Genomic DNA, 25612 nt, shown 5'->3' with positions numbered 1-25612 from the left:
TACACACTAACGGAACATAATATTATGCATGGTTCAACAAAATTCAAGTCATTATTGAGTGTATTTGAGTAAGAGTATTTAGTCTAATATGTTATGGGTAAAACAAACATGTTTAAATTAGGCAAGACTTTGAAATATACTAGATTAGTAACTTCAAGTAAATAGGAATGTTGGCATTACTGCATCAAAAGCACATCTATATTGTATTTTCGTTATGCTTTGATCTTCAACAAGAAAAACTATTAAACAAAGTCCCTTCAACTGTCACGTGTACCAAAATCACAATGGTGGCAAAGCCAGACAGTAGACTCAACACATCGAAATGCCATAGCCAGTCTACATGTGAACAATTTTGAAGAAATGAATGGAAAAATAGCATACACACATGGGAGCAATATTGCTTCAAAGCTTCATAATCATCAAAAATGGCTTCAAGCTGACCAGCAGTTGTTAGCCAAATAGTGGTCAACTATGCACCCTAGCAGAATAAAACAAATGGCAAAATCTTTTGGAACACACAGGCTTACACTTAAAACTCTGTAAAGATCCTTAACAGAATTTAGCAGTCACTATCAAATAAAATCCCTTACTATATAAAGCCTTGATTGCTAACCCATATGATACATTTGTAAACAATGAGAAAAAGAACGAAACACAATGTCCATAGATCACCTTAATTCCATTCATGGAAAATCTCAAAACTGCCAAAGGTGTCAGATTCGCAAAGTACTATTAGCTATGCAATCAAGCAAGTAATACAAATGTATGAAAGAAAAGCATATAACAATAAATAACAAAATTTGAAATTATGATGTTTGTAAGACTGTGTAATTTAATAGATAGTAAAAAAATATATTTTGCAATTATAATAATAAAGAAATCAGATATGCAACAGATCCGATATTGCTTTTAAATCTGAGATGTTATGAGAGAATGAAGGATAGCCAAACAGAACAAATCAAAAATATAATGAAATAATGGATTACCAAGCTCCTTCTACACAGATGTTAATTTTCCACAGAACCACATTGACATTTTACAAACATCAGTGAAACAATTTGAATTATTTTAATCTATTCCAAAATTTGAACATAAGTATCCTGCATGCCTGAGTTAAAAAGAACAATTGACAACAGATTTAAAAACCTTGTCATACTTCATAATCAATACGAAACATTTGCAAACAGTGCACTAGACTTTAATGCTAGGAAAAGTGTTTAGCTGTATGCCAGTAGCGGGACAATATCCTAGTATGTGGCATGCAGTGTAAAAATACCACGTTGCTCCACATTTTAAACATTTACCATAAATAAAGAAAATAAAAAATGATACTTCACTATATTTCGTTTTAGACACAATCTGTGTGTGACAAAATTATGTTAACTCAAAGGTATGTCTAATGTTCTGACTAAGCAATTCACTCCATCAACGATAAGGGCATTGTTATTACTAATGATGTTTAGATCAATATAAGAAACATATGGACATTTTTCATATTTATTAGTATCTCCTTTTTTACTAATCTCATAAAAAACTGAAAAGCGTACTTGCTGTTCCAGTATACACACCAGTGGGTCCAGCAGAGGAAGCTGCAGTTGCTTAAAAAAAGAACAGATTACGTTAAGACTATATTGACGAATATACTATTTTACACCTTAAAAACAATGAGTAAGAAACATTTTTAAATGCATGAATAGTTCCTGTCAGTAATAATTGTACAAAGTAAAAAAAGAAAATTCTGGTTCTATGTTTGCCAAATTCTTTTAACATAACATGCTAATCTAGTTTCTCGATGAATTGGAACATAAGGTGATTTACAATTTGGAAGACAGGATACTTCACCACAGGCATGGCAGTGTACGGTACCCACCAAACTGATGGCCTGTCCTCTCTTTATAAAGTCAAGAAGACAGTCATGTTCCATTGGCAGTACCTCCGCTGACTCTGTCGGCGGACACCTTAAACCAACACCCTGGCGGAGTTCCGGAGCTACTTTAAGTATCCCAATCCATCTGCCCATTAGGGAGCACATCCCATTGTACTTTTTTCATGTTCAGAACTGCCAGTAAAAGACTGGTGCTCCTGAACAGAAAAAAAATTAAGATGAACCCCCACATCATGGTAGAAAAATTAGAGGGTGTTTGGGCATTCATGTTTATTTTCAAAAACAACCCACTGCTTTCGGACCTTGTTTATCAAAAACAAGAAAAATCTTGCTGTGTGGCTGCAAGAAACACAGTAGCTGCACTGCAAATATGAAATTAAAAGATCTTTTATGGCAGCTGTTCCTCCAAAGGCAAAACATTCTCCATCAGGCAGGTAAAGAACTTTAAATATAGTGGGCTACAGTCCACCAGGGTAGCAAAGTAAATGTCTCTACTTCTGTGGCTGAATGGAGTACAGTTCCTCAAATGATAAAAGAGGCTCTACATTTTTACATCACCTCAATAATATTTTTTCAGAAAACAACATATATATTTTTAAAGTTCATGTTTAGTTGTATTTCAATATGTTAGTTTCCATGTAATCTTTAGACGTATTTATGGCAGAATTTATTTTCCTCTTCACCAAAAGCATCTCTTAAATTATAAATATATCACCTCTCTGTGACAGCATATCCCTCTTTATTGTAGCACACTGCCCCAAAGACAAATTTAGCTTTTTTTAATTACATTATTTATGAAAAGGGGAATACCATCACCCTGAACAATTGTTGGACAGGAAGACAAAAATTTACATATTCACCAACTGTGCTTGGAATTTGCAAATAATTTTGTTTGTGGTGAAGCTTGCTTAATTTTTAGGTTGCGTTTTCGAGACCTCTTGTATATACTTTAGTATATACTTGATAATTGCAGTCTTAAACCCAGCCCACTGCTTTTGATTTGTTTGTTTCAGTGTCCTTAAAAATATCTCATAATACATATCCGGGATGGGTGAGAGCTACATTTAATGTGTTACCTCTAGATAGCCACATACACAGGAAGGGTGGGTGTGACAGAGAACTCATCTGCATTAAACTACTATCTGATAGCTCTTCCTGGGAAGGAAGAGGGAAGGGGAGCTGACACTCATAACTGAATAGGCAGTGTCCTGTGTCCCACATAAAGGGCTGATTACCCCGAATTGACTGTCAAGAGCCAGGGCTGGGCTGAAAGTGGGACCTGTGCCCCCACTTCAAAGGCACATTTGGGAATAAGTACTGGGACTCTGTCCCTACCAAGACAGTACACTAATGAACCTTTGAAGAACTCTGTCGGGAGTAAGGGCTGCTGTGCTACAAGGACTGGTTGTAATATAAAGAAACATAATCTGAACAGCGAGTATTTTTTATTATATGTTAACATATGTGTCTAACAGGTTTTCCACAGAGGATTACACTTTGTTATCAGATTAAGAAATATATGATTGAGGAAATATAATAAAATCTTAGATCATCCTATGGGGCAAGAGTACACCACAGACCCAGAATAAAAGATTTTTTAGAATTAATTTTTAAGAATATTGATCTCATTTATTGTTGATGGGGACCAGCTGCCAGGTTACTACATTTTAACATCCATGTCACCTATGAGGAATGTTTCTTGAAAGTTCTCCTGCGGAGAAAAAAAAATAAATGCCTAACATGTTGGGAGTTGTATCCAAGTTAGTTGGGAACTTTTTTTCCCTTTGGATTTATGGGAGCCCCATGCATTGCATTGCAGTCCAGGGCATCAACAAGAACGTTGGAAGGCCCACGCTAAATAACGCAGGTCTTCTGACATATTTCAGCCAGCGGTCACATGGCAGATGGACCACTGCCAATATTTGTCAGCTGAGACCTCACTGTTGGAACCTGAGTGGTCTCCCCAATTCTACATGAGGTAAGGAACTGCTAGTGGTGTATTTGGTTTAATAAATTGGGCTATTAGTTGAGAGGGGTGGAAGCGTCATTAAAATAATAAGCACAACCCTTGTCAGGGTGGACCACACAGGTCACTAAATAAATCTGTGCTTAATCCTATGGTAGTGAGGCACAAAAGCAGCCAGGCTTAAATTAGAGCCAATGTGTAAAGTATTTATGCAGTATTCAACCAGTAACACCACAACAGGTGAAAATTACCAAACCAATTTACAAAAATATAGTAAAATTGTAATAAATATAATGACACCAAAATGACAAAAATACATTAAGACCAGGGTTCAGAATTTGTATGGCTTTAGTAAAAATAGCGACAAAAAGCACAAAGTGCCGTTCATGGGAATCTAGTCGCACTGGGCCAGTTCAAAGTCACAAGTTTAGGCTGACGATGATGGAGCGCAGGTCAATTACAGAGAAAAGGTTTGTTAACTAGGGATTTGTTTCGCTGGGGACGCGAGGAGTTCGTTATCAGTGAAAGTTGCAGTCATCACTGGTGCTTCACATCGGCAGGAGACATGGAGGGTCACTGTTTAGTGTGAAGAGTTTGCCGCAGTCAGAACTTTGCATTGGCAGGAGAGGTGGTGACCGGTGCTGGCACAAGGAGCTCACTCACATTCATGAAAAGCTCCACATTTCTCAATTTTCACCTGCAGCTTGCTTTTGAAACAGGAGGAATAAACTCTGATTTTAGACAAGGGTCCAAGACTTAGGGGCACCCCTCTGGGATTAGGGCTCACTCCAGCAGGGACCAGCAGCAGGACTCAGGCAGGTCCAGGAGGTTTGGTCAACTGGGCAGTTGATGGGGGACCTCCATACGCTAGTTGCCTATCTACAGCTAAAGCAGGAGGCCAGTCAACTAACCCTTGGAGTCACTGTAATGTATTGCTTTACTCTTTTTTACTTGATTTTTTATAGAATGTGGATCTCTCCTACCACACCATTCCGAGAATGCTTTGGATGTGATTATTCTGTTCTGGCAGTTACTGTTAGGCTGTTCGTGGATGAGGCAAATAAAACTAACCTGTCCTTTCAACTGGATATAGAGTTTCATTTATAAAAGTTATTTAACTATTTTATACTGGCGACGAAAGGGTCAATTGTGAATTCTTACTAACAGCAAACACTGTACATTTTTTTTGGACTAAAAAAAAAAAAAAAAAAATATATATATATAGTTACTGGAACATATTATACAGGACCATAAAAAAAAAAAAAAAAAAGAAGTTTTATTTTTATTTTCATTTGGAAAATAAGAGAAAATGCAGAATGTAACTCAACCTGCGTTCTTTCTAACAAGTCCTGATGAGCCAAACGTAAAATGGCAGAAATGGAAAAAAATCTTTGCAAATTATGCAAGGGTATGTGGCACGAATTTAAGTGCAGAAAGAAAGCATTCCTTGCTTTTACATTGTCTTGGAGGAGAAGGTCAAGACGTATTGGAACATTTACCTGATCTCACTGCAGCGGAACAAAGAAATTTAAACGAATACGAAGTAGCTATTGAACAATTAGATCGACACTATCTTCCTAGACTTAGCACGATAATGGAAAGGTATCACTTTGGCTTAAGAGGTCAAAAGAAAGATGAATCAGTTGAAGAATACGTTTCGGCTCTAAGAAAATTGGCTTCATCTTGCAAATTTGGACAGACGTTGGATGAGAGAATAAGAGATCAATTTGTGTTGAAGTGTGCTCATGACAGTATTCGGAAAGAACTTTGGTTAAAAGACGAGCCACCACTTGAAGAAGTTCTTGTGATAGCGAAACAGGTTGAGCACATGACAAAATGTGTTGATGAGTTAAAGGAGGAAAAACAAAAAATAGATGAATCAAAAAAAAAAATGAACCTAAAGTAGAAGAAGTTGTGTGCCAAGTCAAGAAAGAAGAAAAATCGTCTGGAGAGAAGAGTGAAAATGGAACGAATAATTCCAATTCTAACTTTAATCCTTCTAACAAGTTTTCATGTTTTAGGTGTGGAAATAACGGGCATTTGGCTAACTCGCCAAATTGTCCAGCTCTAAGGTCAATATGTAACAACTGTGGTAGAAGAGGTCATTTCTCTAAATGTTGTAGGACAAAAACTAGTAAAAGAGACAATGTGTATAAAAAATGGTCTCAACCACAAGTGAAGACTGTGACTTTCCAAGTGAATAGTGGTCCTCTGGAACATCCCTCACATTTGGTAAAAGTTGATCATGCCATGATTGAGTTTAAATTTGATTCCTGTTCCCAGATCACTATGATTGATCAAGAGTTATTACGCAAAACCTTTGGTGATAATATCAAACTTTTCAAAAGTGATATTATACCCTTAGGTTATGGTGAAAAGCCCATTAAAATATTTGGATATTTCACTGCCACTCTTGAGTTGGGAAGTCGCATCATTCCTGGTAAAATCTATGTGACTAACTTTGGTGATGCGTTAATCAGTTGGAGAGATCAGCGAGATTTAGGAGTAACGCTTGATCCGAATGCTTCACCTCAAGTGCAAATACAACAAGTTGGGAATTTGTCTGATATGTTTTCAGGAAAGTTTCCGAATGTATTTAAAGATCAGCTAGGATGTTAGAAAGGTTATAAACACTGCATAAGACTAAAAAGAAATGCAACACCTATTGTAGCAAAAGTAAGGAGGATTCCTTTGGCCGAACAAGGAAAAGTACAGAAAGAGTTAGAAAAGTTGATTGATAATAATATAATAGAACCAGTGGAAGCCACAGAATGGTTGGCTCCAATTGTTATAGCTAAGAAGCCCACTGGGGAAATTCGATTATGTATTGATTTGAGAGCGTTGAATAAGGAGGTAATTGTAGACAGATTTCCTTTGCCTAACATTGATGAGATCGTAGGAACATTAGAGGGTGCAAAATATTTTACAACCTTAGACCTAGCTTCAGCATACCACCAGGTAGAGCTAGATCCAACATGCCAAGATCTGACTGCTTTTATTACTCCTATGGGAACCTTTAAATTTAAAAGGATGCCATTCGGATTAATATCAGCAGCTTCCGTATTTCAACGAATTATGACTCACATATTAAAAGGTCTCTCAGGAGTAAAATGCTATCAAGATGATTTACTAATTTATGGAGCTAACATACAAGAACACAATGAACGTGTGTGTGAGGTGTTGAAGAGGTTGTCAGATTCTGGGCTGTCTCTTAAGAAAGAAAAGTGTAAATTTGGTTTGGAGGAGGTCAATTATCTTGGTCACTGTATTAAGAGTCAAGGTGTTTATCCTAAGTCTGAATTGGTCACATCAATTGATAACATGGTCGAGCCTGTGTGTAAAGATGAGCTGCTATCATTTCTTGGTATGGTCGAGTTCTATGGAAAATTTATTTTACATTTTGCGGACAAGACCAAGAATATGAGGAGACTTACCGCTAAAAATGTGACATTTGTGTGGACAAATGACTGTAAAAAGGAATTTGATGGGATAAAAAATGAGTTAAAAAATGCACCGTGTCTTCAGGCATTTGTTCCTGGTCTGCCTACGTACGTATATACAGATGCTAGTGATAAGGGTCTGGGAGCTGTTCTAGTACAAAACAAAGATGGTCATGACTCCCTTATTGCCTGTGCATCAAGATGTCTTCGTGGTCCAGAGCTCAATTACTCGGTAATTGAAAAAGAGTCGTTAGCCATTTTCTGGGCGCTTAAAAAATTTAAGAACTTAGTTTGGGGCACGAAATTCATTGTAAAATCTGACCATAAGCCTTTGAAAGAAGTCTTTTGTAAGAAAGGGCTAGATTCCATTTCGTCGAGAATCAGAAGATGGATAATATCCTTACAGGAGTTTGACTTTGAGGTACAATATTTGCCTGGGGTAACAAATAAGGCAGCTGATTGTTTTTCAAGACTAGTCAAAGGAAATGATCTGTGCAATGATGAGCTGGACATAGATGAGGATGATTTTCTTGATGTTTGTGAGGTCACTGAAGGCGTTGTGGGGAAAGATGAGTGGAAGGAAGAATTACAAAAGGATGAGGAGCTATGTAAGGTCATATCTTTGATGAGGGAAAATAGGCGTTTAGAGAAACCATGGTCATTGGTTTCACATGAATTATCTTTGTCCGATGATCTTCTTACACGAGGTTTGAGGCTAATTCCTCCTAATTCTTTAAGGAAAAAATTGTTGATACATGCGCACTCTGGACATCAGGGTATAGTTAAAACTAAAGAAATGTTACGCACTCAGTTTTGGTGGCCTGGCATGGATTTGGAAACGGAACGGATGGTAAGAGATTGTGTGGAATGTTGTGCAAGTGACAAAATTCTGAAAACTAGACAGATGCCTATGGTGTGTAGAGCCTTGCCCAAACATCCTTGGGATGAATTGGCTATTGACATCGTGGGTCCTCTCTCGGGCGTTTCTGACACTCCTTATCTAATAGTTCTAGTTGATCTATATTCCCGTTGGATAGAAGTGTGTGCTGTCAGTGAGATAACTTCAGAGTCGGTTATTAAGTTTTTATCTGAGATATTTATGAGAGAAAGCTTTCCTAACAGTGTTCTGTCTGACAATGGCCCTCAGTTTTGTTCTGCACAGTTTGATGCCTATCTCACTAAATGTGGCATCTCCCACAAGCTGTCCTCTTTGTATCACCCATAAACCAATGGGGCAGTAGAGAGAGTAAATAAAACATTAAAGGAATGTATCCAACTAGCCAGAGTCAATGGTTTAAATTGGAAGGAAGCCCTTAGAGAAAGAATTGAGGCCTACCGGAGCTCCCCTCACTCTACCACTGGCAAATCCCCCTTTGAGTTATTCAAAGGAAGGGCACCCAACACATTGTTGTGTCCTGGTTGGATGAATTTAAACAAAGGATTTGTTGATAATCATGTTGGTGGATGGAGAGAGAGGGAGTTAGAGAAACAAGCTTGTAGAAAGGCCTATTTTGATAAAAGGAAATGTGTTCGCTTTCAAAAAATCAATGTTGGTGATTTTGTAAAGATAAAGGCACCTGTTGGGAGAAACTCATGGTCTAAGTATACTAATGTCAGGCCTGTTATCAAGGTGTTTGATAATGCCATTAAGACACAAGATGGTCGGATCTGGAATAAAAGTAGAGTTGTTGTGGTTAAAAAAGGAAATGTTTCTCAAGATGGTTCTGACGCTGTGTGTGGATCTTCTCCTTCTTTCAGACTCCCTTTGTCCCGTTTCAACAACGTCACTTCTCCTCGCATGAGAAGTCAGAGACTACGAAGGGCACCTGCTTACATGAAAGATTATGTTTGAACATTTCTGTTTTCACTTTTAAATATGTATACTGTTTTCTGTATGTTTATCATACCTACCTTCTCTCTTATTTTCTTCATTTTATTTATTGTATAAGAGGAAGATGTGTAATGTATTGCTTTACTCTTTCTTACTTGATTCTTTATAGAATGTGGATCTCTCCTACCACACCATTCTGAGAATGCTTTGGATGTGATTATTCTGTTCTGGCAGTTACTGTTAGGCTGTTCGTGGATGAGGCAAATAAAACTAACCTGTCCTTTCAACTGGATATAGAGTTTCATTTATAAAAGTTATTTAACTATTTTATAGTCACCTCTGGGGAAACTGGGTTCAAGACAAACTTGTCAAGACATCTTTGTTCAGAAAGCAGAGCTCTCCCTCTTCTGAATCTTTAACAGGTCCAGAAGTGGTCTGATGAGAGGTTCTGAGGGTGCCACATGTATACCTAGTGCCAGCCTTTGTGTGGGGAGCAATCCCTGGCCTACTCCCAAACTGGTTCTGATTAGTTCTTCTACTTCTCCTGGGTTTGGCTCCAAACTGTCTAGGGTGACAAAGCCAAGGGCAGGCACGGTGTAAGGTTCCTTTTTGAGAGCTGCAGATTGTTATTTTAAAGTGTAGTTAGGGCAGGGCACCGCTCCATCCCAGCCATCCTGTTAGGAAAAGCCACTCCATCTAAACCAAGGATACGTTTGAGCCAATGTCTGGAATGAATACACACACACCACAGGAGAGCCATTCATTGTAATGTGACACTGGACATGCAGAGAGGCAAATTTAGTTAACAAAGAATAATGTCAACTTTCTAAAAGTGCCATTTTCAGAATAGTAACTTGAAATCTGACTTTACTATTACACAAGATTTAAAGTCAACATTCAGACATATTTCTCTATCTTTTCCCAAATTATAGTTATCACTTATTAAGTGCAGTGAAGTAGTCAAGTGTTAATCTATGGGAGAGATACCCTGGCAACAGTAAAAAAAAAAAGGACACCTACAACTTAAACAATTTCTTTTTTAAATACCATGCACCTGGCTCAATGAGCTGCTAGGGCCTACCTGTAAGGGTGTAATATGAACAACCAAGTCTGCCTTCTAATTTTAACTGCCATCTGCTTATAGAATGGAACCTGAGACTGAGAACAGGGATTGAGACTGGGAATGGCATAATCATTCTTTATTACCTTCTGATTGGGTATCTAATTGCAAAATGTATCCTTTGTTATTTCAGGTTTGAACAGTTACCCAAGTATTATGGTGTGCAGGCGGGTGTTGCCCCCAGGATTAAACAAAGATCATATGAGTTGCGGGCATATGTACTAAATAACAAGAACACACACCTTGAGTGTAGTTAGCTGGTCCACAGGTTTCAAAATGATATGCTTTCCTTTATTTTTTATTATTGTAAGCATGGCAGCGGGTTCTCCAGAGTGCAACCACATGTCCCAGCCATCTTGAGAGGGTAATGTGTATTATACGGAGCCCCGCCCAATAGCCTATTTGCCTGATCCTGGAGCTTCAGCTGGGAAGGAGCTTATCTTGATGCTCGCTCCACCTGCGTCTTCGGAGTCCAGCAATGACCATATTGAGATATTGAATACTTGGGGTGTTTTGGGATGTTTAGGGTCACGAGGGATGAATTTAGGAGAGCAACTGTCTACGCATAGCATGAGGAGTGAGGTTGAAAGTTAAAGTGCATTGTGGGATTTGGAGGCAGAAATCGGGACAAGAAGGAGAGTAGAGATTAGGTTACGTAATGAGAGAGGATTGATGTGTAACAGGTGAATGGGAGGGGAGGAGACAACCGAGTGAAAAAAGGTTAAAAGTCAAAGGGTTGAAAATCAGGGTAGTTCCGGTGGAATAGTGAAGATGGCAGGAAGATGTTTGCACTTTTTCAGAAAGGTATGGTCTTAGAAGTAGGATTACTTAATGGGAAATAGAAGGTTGCTTTTTTATTAAACATCGCAGTTTTGTTAGTAAGATGGGGCAGGACAATTGGTACCTGTTTAAGAGAACAAGGGGAGATGGGCAGAAAGCAGGGGTATTCATTTAAAATAGCAACAAGAGATTACATTTCTTAGCGGGAAAACGTTGACGTGGGGAGTTAGCAATAACTGTATATGTAATGATTGATGAAGGGCACTGGGTCACGTACGGAGTCTAACAGATGTGTTTTATATTTATAGAATTTAACCCCTGACGAAGAGCCAGAGTTTAGGCTCGAAATGCATTGGGTGTACAAGAATGAAGTTTATGGATTAACTTATGCGCACTGTCATGGCGCAGGAGAAGGCCTGGATGGGCATTCCTGCACCAATAAGAATATAGTGAATGTGTAAGCGTCCCTTTTGTGACATGAGAAAACTCGCAAAAAAGAATAACATTGGATTAAATTTGGAAAATAAAATAACTGGACAAGAAGAAGAAGTTTGTGGCATTTTTTAGTATGCAAGTACACTAAGGCTGTGCACCTGGATGGGGGCGGAGACCCGCTCCCAACTCTCTTGTTTATATACTCGGCGTGGCTAAGGGCTGACCACGTTTTCCGGGGAGCACGCAATTTGATGAAAAATATCAATACAAATAAAATACGGAGGTAAAGGACTAAAGGAGGTGTGCACATCGTCGCTTTTCCAAAATCCATATTGAGAAGCCGGCATGAGTTCACATGTAAGGGGCGTTACGTCCACTCCTATTTTCTTGATGAAAGCAAGCAGTGAATTGTGGCAAAGCAAAACATTCAAAAAAAGTGCATGAATATTACGATGCATTTTCAAAGTTGTGGTGTATAATTGACTTTGGCAAGATACAGAGGCAAGTTACAATGTATAGTTTGTGCTGTACCCACTGTAAATTTGAAAGAACTGTCGAGTTTTTGTAAATACATACATTTTGTGTATGATGTTCAAGCACTAGAAGTGAAAAAATCCAGAGACAGAAAAAGATTCAGACAATGCAAGACATTATTATTGGAGAGCATACGAGAGAGGCAAGAAGGACTAAAACTTGTGGCTTGTACGTTGTGTTCATGAAGGAATGACGCCACAATGACAGGTGTATTTAAATTTGATTACACATTAGTAAATACACCTTTTCAGCACAATTTAGTCCTACCCTACACATTTTGGGGAAAGAGTACATGACGTAGTCTACACACAACAAGAGGGGAGGATTCCCTGTATATTGAAAGTAATAGTCTTAAAGTATTATAATGCAAGGACTCACAGGATTCTAGTGGTATTTAGGAAAACGAAGAAGTAAATATTTGGTTAATACTCTTATTTGCAGGACACCCTCCCGGCTTTTCCCAATCCCACAACCTTTCCCATACTCAAACACCTCAGGATTCTGTGCTTTTAAAGTATTTGGAATTGAGGGTGTCAAGAGATGGACACTTTTGAACATCGCTCTGATCTTGAGGAGCATCATCTGCAACAAGCTGTGGCACAATCTAAGGGGTGAGTGATAATTATTCAAAAGGATGGTTTAGGCCTGGTAAAGGTATATTTTGCCAGGTTGAAATAGTAGTTTCAAACTACACTACTGTCCACAGTGGCAGTGTTAAGACATGTGTTACAGAGCTACGTTAGAGGGTGGCACTGTGAGTGCTGCAGTAGCATTTAATGTGCAGGCCCTAGGTACATGTAGTAACATTTACTAGGAATGTGTAAGCAAATAAATGCACCAATCAAGTGTAGGTCATTTTTACCATGTTTAAAAAGGCACGTACAAACATGTTATCACTGGTTAAAGTCCACAAGTCAGAAGCTAATAAAAAGTTCAGTAAAGAAAGGCAAAAATCTGAGGTGACCCTGCAGAATGCCCAGTCTGACAGTTAGCAAAATGAACTAATTTTGATTAGGCTCTTCATGACATCTCAATTTTTATAGGAGGACTCAAGTGACAAAATGGTGGTCAATAAGATGTCTGCTGGAAAATCTAATGAAGCTCATCTGTTTCCAAATGCACCTTATAGAATGAGCTTTTACAGTCTTAGAATCAATTCAGATTAAGCATTGAGCTGCTGTAATATTTCAGACCCTATAAAAGAAACCTCTAATTATAGGAGAAACAAGGGGACTGCCTAATTTGCCTATACCACTGCAGTCAGGAATGGGATTATTAAATTGGGAGGGGGTACCCATATAAACTGGATAAACTAATTTGGTTAGGTCAAAACACAGATCTGAGAGAATAGCTACTCAACCGTTCTGGGCTATAAGACAAACATCAGGTAATCCTCAGAGAACAGTTATGTTCAAGCAAAACCAACAATTTCAAATTAAATATAGCACAATAAAATTCCCAAACTCATTTAGGTGAATAGAAGAAACTTCATTGAGTAAAAATACACCAATATTGTTAAAATAGGATAAGAGGGACTGGGGATATGAATTTAAAGGCCTTAAAGGCAAAACGTGTCAACAATAAGTGAAACACCATTCAAAAGTTACTGTTCTCAGTTGACCTGAACCTGGTTGCAATTTCAGACAAATCAGAACGGAATGTAGGTCAGACGCACTAGGCTGGTATTTCCAGTCAAATTTTTCATCTTGGGACTTAGTCTCTGACATGGAAGTCAAAATCTCCAAGCTTTTCAATGCCCAAAACACATTTTTGGGAAATGCAAATCCAACAGCAGGGTACGGCTTTTTCCAAGGGCCTAAGAAGTTCCTCTTGGTCAGTCCTGCAACCACTAGCTCGCCACTCCTAGGCAGCAGGTCTCCCTCCATCCTGGTCTCCTGCATTGTCTAGTCCTCCATGGTCAGCTGGGCTCTCTTATAATTAGGGGTCATTCTGCTATTTGTTTCTCTAAAGTAGACAAATAGGAATCCAACCACTTGATGTTTGGAAGCAATTTCATTCCCTGGGTGCCAGCAGAAATCATGAGTTCTTGGGTCCTTGACTTCTATAATACGTATTTTTCTTCCAGGAAGAGTCGTATTCCAGTAGAGCTTTCCTCAGATAGATCTTTAGCAGATCCAGGAATGTGAGATGTTGGCTGAGGTGCTTGATTTATCTTGTTAACTAACCAACGATTGAAGAGATTCTACCACCCAAACCAAACAATTTTCTCACAGACCACCATACTCCTTTTGCAGCACCTGCTCTTTGCCTAAATATAAAAGTACACAGGGCCCCTGTTTCAAGATGGCGGAACCCAGCTACCTCCACACGGGTCTGCATTCAGGTTCTTAGTAAACTCCTATTTAGGTGAGCTCTCTTTACATCTAACAAGCATCAATTACTCCCTCACCTTCCACGGCTGAAGTCTGGCTGTCTGGGAGGGTCCTGGGAATGTATAGAAAAGGCCCTTCCTGGCATCATCAAGTGAAAAGAGTTAGTGCTACAACTACCCTTTGTTTTGTTAACTGTTGTTGTACTCAGAACTCTCTCAGCCAAGGATGTATATTTCAGCTCTGGAGCTCTGATGAGAGGCAGAAACTGGTCTGGACAGCATAAAGTATGTGTCATTTTAAAAAAGAAAATTCACTTAAGTAATAAAAAATCTAATCTCATCATAAAATCAGGTTTTAAAAATTAAGTTGAAAATAACTTTGAAGCACTTATCTAGTGTTTGTAAACTCATCCAGGCCAGTTCGGGGAAAACTCTTGCAGGGCCTACACAGTAAAATAGTTTTAGGGTTCTATTTCCTCGTGTAAGCATACTAACCCCAATATGTCGTTTTCTTTAATTTTACAAATAAGCATACTGCCCTGAGGGCTTGCAAGCCACACTTTAGGGATGCCTTTTGAATATATAAAAATAGGCTTTTCCCGTTTGAAAAAGGTCCTTGTCCTTGCCTTGTGACACTGTGGAGCATTTAACCTGTAGTCTAGCCAGAGTCGAGGGGTGCTCCAGAATAAAACATATATTTTTTCCATATCTACAGTGGTTGTATAGGACAGATGAATAGACCACTTGGGTAAAGCAAATTTTACCTTTGCCATATTAGGGCCACACACTGTTGCAATGATTAGCAGTGTCACAGGGCAAAGAGTGCTTGCACCAGTATAAATAAGGTTCAGAAAAATCTGGGTTGACCATGCAGAAAAGGCAATTTTGATACAACAAATAATTTTATTTCAAAATTCAATATCTACGACATTGAAGAACAGAGCAAAAGTGAGAAACTGACCTCCAAAGTTCCTTATTAAATAAGGAGGAACCAACCTCCATGGAAACTTACACAGCTGTAATTAGGTTTGTTTATAATACCGACTTAAGTATACAAACTGATTATCATGTTCCTGCTGTCTTCATTTATTGGTGTTATAAGTATTGGTGTTTTCTGTGATTACTGATTATAAAAGAAACACCTAGCAATGTTTACCACAGTTAACAATAGTTTATTCTTAAATGTCTGACAGTAGTTGCTTCAAAATGAAGAGTAAAGTAAGTGGTATTTCCAATCAGGATACATTAGCAGCTAATATTGTACACCATTATTGGCTTCTTAATGCTACTGTTTTCTCAGGGCTACTGTTAGCTCAGGGTTTTCCATAATAACTTCTTATTTGATTTGTTAAATGTTTCCTATTGTTTATGGGACATTGCCAAACAAAGAATGTTCAGCTGTAGGGTTTAGACAGTATTCTGAGTTTATCTTGTGCTGGAAACTGTAGTCAGACCCATGACTTTTAAGCTCATGACATCTCTAGCAAGCCAAGCAGTTATGGGGTGTGGTAGGCAAACCCAAAGCCATGCTCTGCCACTAGGTGAGCTGCTCCACCCCCTCCCCACAAATCACCACAACTTCATTCCGTTGTCTCTTCCGAGTCTGTGTGAAGTCCAGCATGATGCTGCTGCTCCGCTGACCTACGATTACAGTCAGATTTTCAAGGTAAGGCGGCGGATTGCCCCGATATTGGACGATCCAAAACCTATTATTAAAATCAATGATCTGATTCATTCCTGCGTTGACACCAAGGATGCAGTCAGGATCCTGGTCATGATCATGACCTGATCATGGTATTGCAGGGGCGACATATCTCATTTTAGACCAATGTCTGAGTAGTGTAAATAAAGAACATGAGTGCACACGGTTGTAGGTACAGGAGGTCACAATTTGACATTCTTTGTGGTTCAGTCAATGGGCACAGAACAATCAGTCGCATTCTGTCTAATACACGATCCAAAAACTATTATTAAAATCAATTATCTGAATCATTCCTGCGTTGACACCAAGGATGCAGTCAGGAGCTACCAGGCATAGAGCTTTGGCTGCCTTTTGCTCCTTTTTTTCTTTGTTTTTCTTTGGGGGTGTCTCCGAAGAGGGAGATTTGGCCTCACTTCACTGCTTGATCTTTAAAAGGCAAAGAGGCAAAGAAGCTTTAGTTGGAATCCATTTCTACACCTGACTTGATAGGACAGCTGGAATGAGGTGGTGGGACAGCTGGATTGAGGAAATAGTTGGCCAGTCCGCATCCTAACTCTGAGGACACCATGAGGCCACAACTACAAAGGACAAGTGGTAAGCACCTTGATGGTGTTTTCTTTTCAATTTTTGGGGCATTGAGGACTTCCAGAACAGTATCGAGGGCAACCAGGTTTCACTCCAAGGGTAGTCATCTAAGAGTGTTATAGAAGGGCTCTCTGGTAGTGAGTCGCTGGGGTGGCCCCTTCTTCTGAAAATCCATTCAAGTTTTCCCTAAGTATTAAAAAACGACTTTTCCATTTATTATAATGGGAAAACATCTCAGGTTTTCAAACATTTAGATTAACTCGGATACCACCACTGGCCTCAAAACCAAATCTCAGAGCACTCAAATGAAGACTGCATCAGCTGCAGCAAGAGCAAAGCGTCATAAAAAATCACATCGTGGCTCGACAGTGGCGTCCAGCTCCCCAAGCTCAGAGGAAGCTCTGGGGGATCACGGCCGGTGGCTGGGAATATCTGGTCAGTCTTCCAGCATGTTTCGCAGGACCCTGCACAAAATGAACTATGCAATTTTCCAATCCTGGTAGGACGGCAAGGGGAAAAAAGAGATGGCATTAAATGTAGCACGCCCAAGGGAGGGAGAAAGAAAATATATTTCTTCTTCTGAGGCACAATGTGAAGATTTCATGTCCTTAACTCAAGAGAAAGGGAAAGCATATCCACTTTAAAAAACAAAAGAGACAACAGCTATGCTTCTGGACCCTCCATAAATAAGCAATATGATCAATCTTCCACTTTGAGGTGTACTGCTCCCACAGCTCTCCTAGATGAAACTACTGCCCACTCAGCACCCTCTAAACAGAATATCCTAACAGACTTGCAGGTCTTGTCAACGTTTCCCACAATAGACCCAAGAAGGGTGACCCTACAAGAGCAATTGCAGGGCACTACAGCAAGAAACTCCAAGATACATCTTCCAAATCAGGTGCCGAAGATGACCAGCCTGTGCACTGGCATCTAAAAACCATGCTAAACCTTATACTAGGCGAAAAAGCATCACAAGCAACTGAGATTGCATCCCTGCATCTTCACCTGACCCAAATAGAGAAAGCAGTTGCAAGTATTCCGGTTTGGATGTAGGAGGCTGAGTCTAGGATTTCACAGCTTGAGGACCAGATGACTATACTGCAGCAGCAAACAGATCTAGTCAGGAAAGATAAATTGTTGCTGGAAAATAAGATCGATGAACTGGAAAATCACTTGTGGTGCTCCAACCTAAGGCTGGTAGGTGTACCCGAAGGTTCTGAAGGGTCCAAGTTATTTATTTGTTTATTTATTTATTCAAAGAGTTTTATATAGCGCTGGCTAGACCCGGAGGTATCAGAGCGCTTTACATGAGGTTCAACAAAATTACAAGATTGCATCAGTTTCAATATACAACAGTTGCTCGAAAAACAATTACAAGAGCATAGAGAACGAGATAAGTGGAGTATAGAGGGGAAGGGGGTAAGGGTAAGAAGAAATTTCATAGAAAAACACACAATGGGTTCCTATGGAGAAAATACAGATTACTAGTAAACCCGGTAAGTATTACTTTTGCGGTACAGTACTGGGCTGCAAGGTACAGTACTGGCTTCTTGCCTGCTTGCAGGTGAGTACTTCGGAATTTGGACTTTGGCTGATTTTATACGAATATTTGCATTTTTCAAAACTTCACACTTAGAAAATGTTCACGTCAAAATGGGTCAATGTTATCCAATGGCAGGTACGTGAGTTACCGGTTTCCAGGTGAGTACTTGGCTGGTGAAGTTAAGGTACCGGGTGTAGACTCAGGGGTCCCCCGGGGTCAGGTAAGTATAGTCGGTTCCGCCCCAGCAGCGCAGGGCCGGCCGCAGAGGTAAGTAGGCCCAATGATATCCAATGAGGGAAAGGGGGCCTTCGGTTGGTTGGCTGCTGGCTAGCAGGCCACGCGTCTGTGGGAGCTGAGCTCCTGGTCACTTGCTCAAGGCAAGGGGGGGGAAGTAGGATAGGACAAAGGTGGCACAGCCAGCGGCACTCTGGCGGCTGGGTGCAGGGTGCTCGAGCCGTTGGACGCTCAATGTTATCCAATGGGAAAGGTCAAAAAGGAACAAAGGCTGCAGGCTTGGGGACGGAAACTCTCCAGGGGCGACCAGTACTTCGAGAGGTAAGTTGGAATCTTGGAGCAGAGGTAGGTACCCCAAAGGGAGACACAGGGGGCTGTAGGGCACTGGGTGCAGAGGTGTCTTTGGGTGTCGGAAAAGCTTACCCTCGGCTGGTCGCGGTTGGGGTGGCCCCTGGTTCTGAGTCTGCAGGCGTCGGCTGGTTCATCGAGGAGGGTCTTTGGGCACTGGACTTCGGGTCCCAGTCGCCGGGGGGACGTCCTCGTGGTCTTGGTTCGGTTGGGCCGGGCCCGGGCTCGGTGGGTGCAGAGTAGGCAGGTCCAGAGCTTCCTGGTTGGCCCCAGGTGGGTTGTTGCAGCAGAGCCTCTGCTGATGGGAGTCCCAGTCTTTATGAGGGTCAAGGCAGGCAGGTCCTCTGGGTGTCCCATGGTTGCTGTCCGCAGGAGTCGCCGGGATTAGGCAGGAGCAGGTTCCAGGATCGACAGGCCGGTAGGGCTGGGGCCAAGTCTGTTGTTGTCGTCCTGTTAGCGGCTGCACGGCGGGTCTTCTTGATCTTCTTTCTTCTTTTCGTATCTGGATCTGAGGAAGGAAGGTTCAGGGAACCCCTAAATACTTAATTTAGGGGCGTTACAGGTAGGGCAAAGACAGGTACCAATGGGTCCCTGTCCTGGGGTGAGTACACCCCCTAGTCTGCTCCTCTCCTGTGGGAGGAGGGTATGAGCCTAGCTGGGATTGGGCAGGGCTCCCCATCTACAAGATGGCCGGAGCCCGGGGTCATGCTTCACCTCTTCTCCCCCACCTTAGGGGTAGGGTTGGCACAGGCTGGCACACCCCTCTTCCTGATGTAGTTTTTCCCGCCAGAGTGGGGGTTAGAACTGGTGGGGTCCAGTTGCTGGGTACAGCAAATGGTCTGGAGAAGCTCACAGAGGCGGCATGCCTTTGAAGCTTCCCCCTGCCCTTCCTGGGGGAGGAGACCTAGCACCTCGCCCAGGATGTGCATTGTTGCAGGCCCAGAAGAACGGGGGCTCTCCACCCAGGGATCCAGCAACATGTCTGTTGTGTGGCTGCCTCTGCAGCCACTCAGCCCAGACGTGGATTGTAGGTCAGGATTTCAGAGGGCATCTCCAAGATGCCCTCTGGTGCATTTTACATTAAATCCCACACTGGCATCAGTGCGGGTTTAATGTGCTGAGACGTATGGTACCAAACTTGTCAGTCTTTAGTGTAGCCATTATGGTGCTGTGGAGTTCGTAATCACAACCTCCCAGCACCATATACTCTTAATGGCATCACTGCACTTACAGTGCCCGGGAATGGCCCTGGGTACTGTAGGGGCACAGGGCTCATGCCCCTGTGCCCACACCTCTGGCATAGGGCACCCAGCTAGAGGGGCGACTGAAGAATGCTAGGGCATTGGGATCTGTGGGCATGGCGCACAGGGATGTGTGCCATGTCGACTCTTAGTTTGGTTCTGTACTTAGGCACACAGCCTGCAAAGGCAGGGTGTGGGTGCCAGGGTACAGGGTCCCTGAGGGTGGCACAATAAGTGCTGCAACCCTCAGGGGTCTTCTCTGGTCACCATGCCCTGGGTACCTAGGGTACCATTTACTAGGGGCTGACAGGTGGCCAGAGATGCCAATTGGGTTTTTAGTTTCAGCACAGCTTTAGGGAAGGAACACAGGCCCTGGGTACCTGGTTGGCCCAATAGGTTGAGACATTCATCAAGAAAAATGTGGTACCGGAAATATCAGGGGATTTTACAATTACGAGAGCTCACAGGGTACCGACTCATCCATTTCCAAACTCAAATTTGCCAAGGACAATCCTGGTTAAAGTTGCGCATTACAGTATTAAGGAACAGATTCTTTCTAGAACTATAGAAAGAAAACAATTTTCTACCAATGAAGTACCCTCTTGTCGAATCTTCTCTGATATGTCAGCAGCAGCAGCACGGCTTCGAAAGGAGTGTGTGAAGCTCCTTTATTTATTTAAGGCCCAATGCATGCAGGCAGAAATAGCACAACAGTACAAACTCAGGGTTTTAGTAAAATGCAAATTCCACATGTTTACAAACTTAGAGGAGGCACAAGAAATGTTGCAATCAATTTCTACTTGGAAGGCCTAGTGGAAAGGGAAAAAAGGAAAGAAAACAAAAAAAGAATAAAGGAAGAGATGTATTATCACAATTAATGGTGGGAGGTGGGGGTGGGTCATTCACACAGGGTGCTCCAACAAGGCACCCAGCTGGGGCATCATTTTTGGTGCTCTACTAGGGAGGATTGAGAGTGGCACTGTGGGCTAATTGTCTCCCTTCAGGTTGGGGAGCTAGTTGAGGGAGGGTGATGGGGAGCACAGTTATTAGAAAAGGGCAAAATCTTAGATAGGAAAATAATGTTGCTTAAGGGTTTGTTTATCAGGCTTCTATGTATGAGAGGGTCTTTTGGAAATGGTGATTTAAGTATAAATTATTTCAGTCAATGTTAATGGGCTATCCAATTAAAAAAAGCATGGGTCCTTGCTTAGATGGCTTACTTCCTTTTCACCCCGAATTTTGTTTTTTCAAGAAATTCATTTAAATGTGAATTTCCCGAAGTTGTTTATTCCTAAATACTACATAAAGGCATATTTCTGCAGGGTTGACCCTGAGGGGTTTTGCAATTTATTTTGGACAAGGATTAGGTTGGGACAATATAGAGGTCCAGAGGGACCCCCATTGGCAGATGGATTTGGATCACAGTTTGGGTAAATGGACCTATATATAATCTCCTGAATTACTATGCCCCGATATTAGACGATCCAAAACCTGATATTAAAATCAATGATCTGATGAGAAGAGCGACAGGTCCAATAGTAGTAAGGGGGATTATAACTTTATTCAGGATTTAGCTAGGGATAACTCGAATAAAACAAAAAAAACAGCTGAAGCTGATTACTAAAAATATATTAGCTGTCACGATCCAAGACTATCAACTGATAGATCTATGGTGCAGAGGCCATTTGGAAATGTCACAATATGCTTATTATTCTCGACAATTTAATTCTGCTCTGCATATAGACTACTTCCTTATTTCTCGTTCTTTTAGGTGTCCTGATTCTCAAATATGGGCAAACTCTTTTTGCAGACCATTTAGCCATTAGTGTCAAGATAGAATTAGACCCAAGGTGAGGGGACAAATCCTGGTGGCAGATGGATCGTCGCCTTCTCTCTAATCAGGAATGGCTGATAAACATAAACAAATGAGTCAAAGAGTGTTTTCAGATTAATAAGGGAACCGCAACACTTTTTTTGTTCGGGGTACCTTTGAGGCATCTATCCGCGGGCAGATGATTACCTTAATGGCTGCTCAATCTAAAATGTGGAGGGTACATATTTCTGAACTTCAACTCGCGGTTGACACCACAGTTCAGATGAGGGCAAGTTCACCAACCGAGCAAACGGCAGTGGATCTGTGCCCGTCTACCACTAAAAAAGAGCTAAAGGAATTCTTTGATCTTGAAGTGATAAATAGCTCCCTAGCCGTTTCAACGAGTCTGAAGAAAGCCAGATGTGGACAGATTTTTGGCTTGGTCATCTAGGGTGAAGCAGGAAGCTGCTTTAATTACTAAATTTCTGGAACCCGGATCAGGGGTTCTGGCTTCGGAAATGGAAGAGATTGTGGAAATCTTCATTTCCCATTATAAGAAGCTATATGCGAATAAATATAACATTTCGATATACATTAACTAATACAGACCTATTAGTCTATTAAATTCAGATTATAAAATCTTAGTGACAGTCTGAGCTAATCGAATTACTCCTGTCGCTCAGAAGGTTATTCATTAAGATCAGACCGGCTTTTTGCCGGGAAGGCAAATGTCTTCTAATACAACCTTTTTAATACATGCGATTGATTTTGTTAACACCAATCAGATACCCACACCTATTATGAGGGTAGATGCTGAAAAAGCATTCAACCTTGTAAATTGGTATACCCTTTTTTTCCTTAAAAGAGTGGAATTTCCAAGCTTAATCCTTAATATGCTATATAATACATATCAGGGCACACAGTTGCAGATGTATTTGATCTCCAGCATAGCCGGAACTATAGATATAGATCAGGGAGCTCATCAGGGCTGTCCCCTTTCACCCGCACTTTTTACTTTTTATATCGAACCATTTGCAGCCAGGATAAGGACAAATCTGGGAATCAAAGCACCGATAGAAGGCATGCCCAAGTTCAAATTATTTGCAGAGTATGTAAGTTTGTATCTCAGGCCTGGAGAACAAAAGATAAGAATATTATTGGTGGAGTTTGAGGAGTTTCAATCTATTGGTGGCTATGAAAGCAATCATAATAAAGCAGAATTACTGATGTTTAATACATTAGGTGATACTCTCCCCAGTAGTTTTCAACTTACTGCAGCTTTGTGTAACCAATTGGATATCTAGGAGTTTATGTAAATAATTCCTACATTGACCTCTACAAACTGAACTTTGAGGTAATGTTAAGAAAAATTTGAGGTTTACTGGATAGATGATCCCTTTTCCCTCTTAGTCTTATCGGCCAAGTCGCCCGTGTTAAGCTGTCAATCTAGGCTTTATCAATTTTTATTTACGAATGTCCCGATAAAAATCAACAAAGCATATTTTAAAGAGCTTGATGTACTCTTTTGACAGTTTGTCCACAATAAAAAGGTACCCAGACTAAAATTTCCAGTACTACAATCAGGAATAAATCAGGGGGACTTGCATTGCCCCAGTTGAGTATATATTACGAAGCCTCTCTTTTAGAGTTTTTGGTTTATCTATCTGATTCTAAGGGTCTTTGTTTTCTTCTTAGAATGGTCACGGAGGTGGGATCACAGCTTCCGGTCTCCAATAAGAAAGCCAAACTCCCCCCAAAAACTAGGTATAAGACTTTGCCAGATCTTCGTACAGGACTCCAGTAATTCTATTCCATTAATGCATTGGCAGCTGGTTATGAATATTTTCAGTTAAAAGACTGCTAAGTTTTAGGTCAACATATCGAGTCTAGTCATTTAATGTTTGGGAATGCAAATGGCTTCAACGAACTGGGCCATTTCTTGCTGGGAGAGAGATGTATCACCTGGCATGCAATTTTAGCTAGGTGTGGGGATCATAGTACGCTACTTTTGGGGGAAGTCCTACAAATGACCTACCTAGTGAAAAAATATTGTCTTATATCCGGCGCCAGCCCTTCATCAATAGCGGCCACTATTTTTAAAGCAAGGCTGAGGGGGATGTGCAATTAGTATGGATTTCTTCAGAATTAAGGTGAAAACCACCTAATAAAAATGTTTGGGACAAAATTACTGCAAAAACGCAATGCTCTATTTTGGAGGTCGAGGATCAGACGATCTTGTAACTTGGCAGTAAAGCATGGCATATTGCACTCCTAAAGCCCTCCACAGAATCTATCCAGAATTGGAAGATAGACATTTTCGATGTCAACAATTAGGTGTTTTTGATATTGGCTCCATACTTTTTTCACCCGTCTATGGCTGGCACAAATTTGGTAAAAAATATTTGGCGATCTTAGTAAAGTCTTACAGAGTTAAGTCCACCTGGAGGATGCAGTGACAATTTTTAGCATCTCAAAACAGAGGCAAATCTCTCCAAACTTAAAAGGCAAGGAAGCTTTTATTTCAATGACCTCATAGTGTCATGATCCTTGATTCTGCAGAATTGGAGGACAAGTTGAGTTCCCACATTAGTTAGAATGGTATAGAAAATTGATTTGTACAGGGAAATTTGAAGAGGCCTATGCAAAAAGGGTAGGCGCAAATAAAAGAGGGTTTGGAGGAACATGGAATAACTCAATGTGTCAATGAGAGCTGCTATAATAGAGTTTGTGTTCGACTGTTGAAAAATTGTTAATCATGGATGGTTTGGATAATAAAGAGAATCACTGTATTGTCCTTGGATGGCTGTATCTATAAAACATATGAAATTTATACTTTTTAAGGATTTCCCTATACTGTACTATTATCAAAAATAGGGAGGGATACAGCTGTTCAATGTCATCCTTTTTCTGTAAGGTTGTAAAATGCTACCTAAATGTACTGTAAGTACCCTGCACTTTATTCTTTTTTTAAGGAAGACCAGAGAAAATTCTATTTGAGCTATAAATGATCCCTGATGTCTATGGAAATCCTTTATCCTTTTCTTGTGAAGCCTATTTATTTTGTAGTATCAAAATAACATTAATATTCAATTTGTATTGCTTATGATGTAATGAATTACTCTATTGTTTCTGCTCAATTAAAAAAAAAAGCCAAGCAGTTTTGATAGATTCTATTTGCCAGCCTTTCAGTGATGAGGGAAATCCACTGCCATTACTGTTCAACATTTTGAATTGAATTGGAAAGACTTCATTATTATTTTGTTGACTGGGTGTATTATACAGCAGACTGAAAATCAATATAAAATGCTTGTTTTCCTTGTTTTTTAGTTATGTCCCTTCAGTGGATGGTTTCAATTCAAACATAGCTGCAATAAGCGGGATGCTCGGAGGTGATGTCAATAAAATAAAAAGAGATTTTTGAAACAAGCAAAGAAAAACAGACCTAGCTGTTGAAAGGTTTGCCCCGCCCATACTCATCTTATGTTAAATGATTTCTTTGGTATGTTTGGGATTTTGACATGGGCACTGTATCGTTATAGTGTTGAATATTTTGTATGCAAGTGGATTTAATGTGCATGATAATTCTTTATATATCTATGTAAGCAGTTAGGTGAATAACTGGAAGGGATGGATGATGGATGCATGAATGTTTTAACACATTAAGATTATTTGTTAACCGAAATAATGTATCATTGATAGCCAACATTAACTATAGTAGTTCAAATACATTAAGACCACCCAATTCCAGATTTAATGGGAGTATATAGGCATCAATAAGCTGGGAAAAAAGAGTTTTTCAAATAGTCTGAAAGGTATATCA

At 40.4% G+C, this 25612-nt stretch overlaps 1 protein-coding gene across 1 annotated transcript in view; it reads right to left on the bottom strand.

Annotated features, from left to right (window-relative positions):
• Window positions 1–25612, bottom strand: part of MUC19 (mucin 19, oligomeric) — a 1331159-nt gene that overhangs the window by 963430 nt on the left and 342117 nt on the right. The window contains exon 51 of the mRNA XM_078649731.1: window positions 1548–1598. Within this exon, the coding sequence (XP_078505857.1) occupies window positions 1548–1598 (51 nt within the window). The remainder of the gene's footprint in view (window positions 1–1547; window positions 1599–25612) is intronic.

The sequence above is a fragment of the Lissotriton helveticus genome, chromosome 1_1 (genome assembly GCF_964261635.1).
Source record: "Lissotriton helveticus chromosome 1_1, aLisHel1.1, whole genome shotgun sequence".
NCBI classification, from domain to species: Eukaryota; Metazoa; Chordata; class Amphibia; order Caudata; family Salamandridae; genus Lissotriton; species Lissotriton helveticus.
The sequence above is the reverse complement of the archived record's forward strand: the minus strand, read 5'-3'. Positions and strand labels throughout refer to the sequence as shown.